The sequence below is a fragment of the Lygodium microphyllum genome, chromosome 24 (assembly GCF_053477565.2).
Source record: "Lygodium microphyllum isolate KBCC chromosome 24, Lygodium_microphyllum_v1.1.10, whole genome shotgun sequence".
In the NCBI taxonomy this organism is placed as follows: domain Eukaryota; kingdom Viridiplantae; phylum Streptophyta; class Polypodiopsida; order Schizaeales; family Lygodiaceae; genus Lygodium; species Lygodium microphyllum.
This window is the reverse complement of record NC_141158.1, coordinates 106,848,111-106,853,760: the sequence shown is the minus strand read 5'-3', so window position 1 is coordinate 106,853,760 and position 5,650 is coordinate 106,848,111. Positions and strand designations below refer to the sequence as shown.

The 5,650-nt window shown below is 39.1% G+C and overlaps 1 protein-coding gene across 1 annotated transcript; it reads left to right on the top strand.

The window, feature by feature from the left end:
* Positions 1-617: 617 nt before the first annotated feature.
* LOC148015492 (BURP domain-containing protein 16-like) lies at positions 618-2,411 on the top strand. Its single transcript, XM_087665583.1, has 2 exons — positions 618-797; positions 1,322-2,411. The coding sequence occupies exons 1-2, from the start codon at positions 633-635 to the stop codon at positions 2,276-2,278; spliced, it is 1,122 nt and encodes a 373-aa protein (XP_087521709.1). The 5' UTR covers positions 618-632; the 3' UTR covers positions 2,279-2,411.
* Positions 2,412-5,650: the final 3,239 nt, after the last annotated feature.

The window sequence follows — 5,650 nt, the reverse complement described above, 5'->3', positions numbered from 1 at the left end:
AAGAAACTTGGAAACATAGATGCTCCAACATATTTGGTGCACCATATCTTGTGGTGCCCTCCTTTTCCAAACTAATCGATGGACTTGGTTTTTTTAGCTTTGTGTTCCACAAAACACATGTTTCCAATTATGTACACAAAGATAGAGTGAACTAGAACCAATATTCATGGAAAACCAAGTTTTAATATCAAGTGAATTGTTAAATTTAAGAAAAACGTGACATTCTTGGAAGGAAGGTTATTTAATGTTGACATGTAAGGTTACTCTAGTTATAATATGATGAAAAAAGAAAGCATACAGAACCCAAGGAAAAACTCACGATTGTTGTTTAGTTATAATATGATTGAAAGAACCTACAAAATGTATGGAAAAACCTATAATTACTAATAGGAACTGTCAAGGGCCAACCCAGTCCGTTGGGATGGGGTGGACGCATTTGGGGAGGCTGAGCAATCGCAAAAAGCTCAGTTGAACTGATTTATGAAGGAGAAAAGGGGCTTTCAAAGGAAAGAAGAAAAGGGGTGAGTGTTACTCCTGTTTCGCACTAAAATAGATAGGGAGCATTTTGCATGGAGAGGAAAGAGAGGGAAAGGAAAGAATGCCAATTATAAATATGAAAGACTAGAGTTGAGATGAGCTCACCCAATACACACAGAGAGCGCTACATTGCACAGGGAGGGAGAGAGATTGACTCGCATCTTCAGGCAGAGAGATTGACTCGCATCTTCATGGCGCTCGCCCATACAATACGTCCTTTCTTCCTTGCGACAGCCATTGCTTGCACCCTTCTCCTATTTGTAAGGATCTCTCTCTCTCTCTCTCTCTCTCTCTCTCTCTCTCTGCATATTGTAGCTCGTTATCATGATTCGAAACTGTTTTCGTACATTTTAGTAAACTACGAGTCATCATGTGGCCCATTGAAGTACTCATCGATAGTTCTCGACTCGGTCTTACTTTCATGGCACACCTTAGCTCATTACGAGAATCTTGAGGCCTGCACATCTTCATGAGATGAGGCACATGGCATATTAAAGTATTCGTAATTTGTTCTTTGTGATTTTGTTGCTACGAGTTTACTAACTGCTTGCATACACACAAAAAATCATTCATAGTTTCTTCTTTATGATCTTAATTATGCTCGCCAGTCATTTGTAAACTGATGAGCAGTGTGAGCACCGCTTTCTTGATCTGCATTGGAAAAGATCGCAGTTTCATAGACTTTACAATTTAATAATATGCTGGCTTCTCCTTCATGATCTACGGTGGTGATCCCTATAATTTTGTTCTTTGTTGATAAGTTTTTGTGCCCTCATGAATGCAGGTGTCAGCACAAGGAGTGGACTCACAAGTAGTCATTCCAAAGGAATTGGAGAGGTTGGCATCTCCATTATCTGCAGATAGCTCCCTCCTCACACAGTCCTTCAAGGAAGGGAGTTTGTGCTCTCAGAGTACCACCAATGCAACAAGAATCTATTGCCATTCTCAATTCTCCAACCCGGGCCGCAAATTGACAGTAGATGCTGCTGTATGTATTGGAGACGCATTTGGCTATGACTATAGGAATGAAACATGCGCTAAAGGCTCGTTAGCGATGCAGCAAGCTAAATTTTCTACCACCTTCTTCACAGTATCCTCCATGAAGGAAGGCAACTCCATGGAGTTACCTAACACCACAACGAGTGACATGGGTGGAGCCAAGTTCCTCCCTGATGGTGTAGCTAGTGCCATGATCATGCCTTTGACAACCCACAACTACTCTTACTTCCTAAGCATGTTTGGTGTCAGCAATGGCACTGACTTGGAGCATTTCATCAACCACACCATCGCACAGTGCTCCACGCCATCCAAATTTGAGGTGCATGCATGCCCCATCTCTATAGAGCAAATGATCAAGTTTGTAAACAAGACCGTGGGGCCAAACTTCACCGTCCTAACACCCCCCGCCCTCCCCAAGGCCAGGGCACGTATCATAGATGCCCAACTCTTGAACAGTAGGGGGCAGAAACTGGTATCTTGTCATGAGATGAAGTTCCCAACCTTGGTTTTCAAGTGCCACCAGACTAAGGATTCCATGTTGTTTGATGTGTCCCTCAAGGAAATAACACCCAATTCAAGCAAAGTCCTACATGGCCTTGTAATTTGTCATGTTGACACAAGCTATTGGAACCCCTCCCATGTGTCCTTCAGAGTGCTCCATACTAAGCCTGGCAAGTCCCCTATTTGCCATTGGTTACCTCCAAGTACCATCGTCTTCCTGGGATCAGATAAGTCTACTTAGAGATCCATTATAGCTATAATATATGAGTTATCTCATAGGGTCGATTACATTCATAGACTTTACGTATATAAGATACCATACTTCAAAACCCTTTTTGTAATCCGTCTCTCCTAGACATGCCCACAATAGTTGATGTTCCCCCCCCCCCCCCCCCCTTAAAAACGAGTGTTGTGAATACCTCTTTACATAATACATTCGCATTATTTATTATTTTCAAAAACAAAAGCTAATAATGCTGCCATTCTTTTGTTCATGGCATCATGACATATTCGCATTATCTGTTCTTGGAAAGAGACAGAAGCTAAGGCTGTCATTCTTTATTAAAGGCTTTGTGTGATAAATTATGAAAAGTTCATGCTACCATTGACGCTATAGCAGATTATCTCAATCCCTTCAAGCTAGTGTTTATCGAATTACTCAATTTGCTTAATTGGATACCATACCTTTCAATTATATTAAATTTGAGCAAGCCAAGGTTCATCTGATTATATGGTATGCATTTCATATGCTCTGAATCCATGGACTTGTGCCACTTGATTTGTGATTATCGCAGATGAACTTGATCCATCAAAGCTCGTTTGTTTTTTGAACGTCTACAAAGACCAGTACTCAATTTGCTTCAATGGATTAATATATGATCGATATGAGCAAAGATTTATGTGATTATATGTGGTGCATTTCATATGCAGCTGTGAATATATGAATGTGTGTCACTTGATTTGTGATTTTTTCATGCGCATCTTGATTTTGATCAAGAGGAGGAAAGAGTCAAAAAGTTATCATTTTATCAAATGCATAGTGTGCAAACCTACATAAGTGACATACACTCAGTCTGTGCATAGTGAAGAGTTGCTCCAATGTTCCACACAATATACATTTTGCTCTAAAGACCAAAATACATAATCCCAATATCTTCTTGTATCAACGATATCTTCTTGTTTTAGGATATGTTGCTTGCACCGTGAAAGGATATGCATCTTCTTACGTGTGTTAGAATAGGAAAGCGTCAACAAAAGAAAGTGAGGTCATATAATATAATGATTACTATGGAGGTGCTATGAAAAGAATCAGCAGAGTACATGTTCTTTTCTTCTATGGTCTATGTGCATGATTCTAGCTCTCGCGATTGAATGTGCATGGTCCTTGATGTCATACTATCATGGAAATGGGGTCAGGGTATACTTGTGACTATGTTTTGTAACAGCTTGGTGCATTTTGCACCATTAGGTGGAAGTGGAGCTTTATCATGTAGATATCACAAAGTGTGCTAACAGGCGGCCTACTTGGGTGACCAAATATTTAGTGTTTTCACTACAATTAGGATCATTAAACAATATCACAAACAATGCTGAGTAGCAAGTTGTTGGTGGTTGTCATCATGGAGTTCTTTTATACATGGGCTAAGGCCCAATTCATGATCTCCTAAGAAGGATTCATTGGCATTTCTTAGTTATCAAGGCACCATGCAAAAACTAAAAACAATGACATACTATGTGCTACTGAAATGGTCGGCTACTTGGAATGAGGAGCACAAGTGTGAAAGCTCCCTTAACTACAGAAATATTTGAATGTCTATCTAAATTATCAATTATATGTCCTCGTACCTAGTTGATCGAACAAGGTGTCACCACACCTATGTTTAGCTTATTCAAGATGGCAATGATAGAGAGAATCAATTCAAATACTCACGCTTCAAAAATTGATAAAAAGCAAAAACATTCACATTCACACTAAAGTAGGATCATTGATGCAATTACCCCTAAATTACTCGAAGTGTTAAATTACTCGTAAGTGTTTATTTGCATAAACATTCACTCATTATATTGGTACTAGTTATCACATCTCACAAGATGTTAGGAGTGTGATATTCTATATGCATGGGTAATTAGATATTTGGTGATGCAAGAACATCTAAAAGAACTTATTTATTGTCAATATGTGAGATTAGAAATGTGAAACATTGTGAATGAATAATGTTATGTGCATGGTACATAGACAATCAAGGGATGATGTCACTAAGACTAAACTAACCTCCAAAACAAACACAAAGTTAATTAAGCTTTGGAGCTTACTAGTTCAACTTGTAAACATCTTTCTACGAGTAATAGTTCAGCCATGTAAATCATCTATAAATCTAGTTGGGCAAAGCAATACACCTCATTCTTAATGGTATTAAGAGGCAAGCAATCACTCCCACAAATTCACTTAGAAATACATTTATCCCTCTTTGTGGCACATCATACTATCTATTTGTATACTTCCAAGTGATGTATTAGTTCTCCCTTTTTTGTTTTTTTGAGCTATTAGCTGTTTTCCAGGAAACTTTTTTTGGGATAGGGTGACCATTCCTAAGGGGACCACTAGCATTGGTGTATGGCAATTACCACATAGCACCAAGCTTATCATTCCTTGGGGAATACCCAATGCAATAAGGATACGCAATAGAATGCCACTAAAAGGGCTCTTTGCCTTGGTATAGTTTGCTCCAAGGAGCACATTAGACATCGCGGACATCTCAAATTCAGCACCTCAATATGTGTCAATGCGTCAATGTCAAATTCCACCACAGATCCATGAACTCAGTGAGGGCCAATTCCCCCATCATTACTCATACCATAGCTAGGGTAAGGGGAGCAAATTAAATGGTGGTCCCTGACTTAATGGCACCCATTATAACATGCACTACCTAGAATAATGATAATCTCAATATCCCTGATGGCTGAAAGAAAAGCAGGAAAGTATCTCTTGGTTCCACATCATGTTCTTAAATTTGGCCCCAACCTGTTTCAATTCTCTGGTCACTTTTTCTCCGACAGCGCTCACTTCAAGTGCTTCAATCTCTCAATGTTCACGCTCCAAGAATTTTTTCCCAGCCTCGCTTCACATTCATGAAACACCATGTCAAAATAAATTCATCAATTCTGCCTTTAATGATCAAGGCAAAGAGAGGTCGGTAGCTATCACAAAAACAACCCCCTTACCCTACATGAAGAGAGTTCTAATCCAAATGGTTAATCTACTAAAGGAGAGAGCAACTGCCGTGATTTAATTGCTACAAGGCAAATTGCAGGAGTAGAAAGCTCATTTGAGATTCAAGTCGCATCATGGTTGGCATCCATTTGTCTTCAGGGATTTCATTAAAGGACATTCTTTGCTTTCAAGGGATACCTACTGAAATGCAAAGTGACATAGATATGCAAAGATTTCATTAAAGGACATTCTTTGCTTCCATAGGATTACCCATTTAAATGGAAACTGACATAAACATGCAAAGATTCTAAAGTGTTTCTACTGAAGTCTGTAAACTAAATATTAAATAAACAGATGTATGGCAGGGGTTAACAAAATATGCAGCCATTTCCAGCAAAGTGG

What these genes read in the sequence shown, in the direction of transcription:
- LOC148015492 (XM_087665583.1), top strand. Translation starts at nt 633, where the DNA reads ATGAGCTCACCCAATACACACAGAGAGCGCTACATTGCACAGGGAGGG. An exon ending in CTTGCACCCTTCTCCTATTT is followed by an intron (nt 798 to 1,321) that starts GTAAGGATCTCT and finishes TCATGAATGCAG; the next exon opens with GTGTCAGCACAAGGAGTGGA.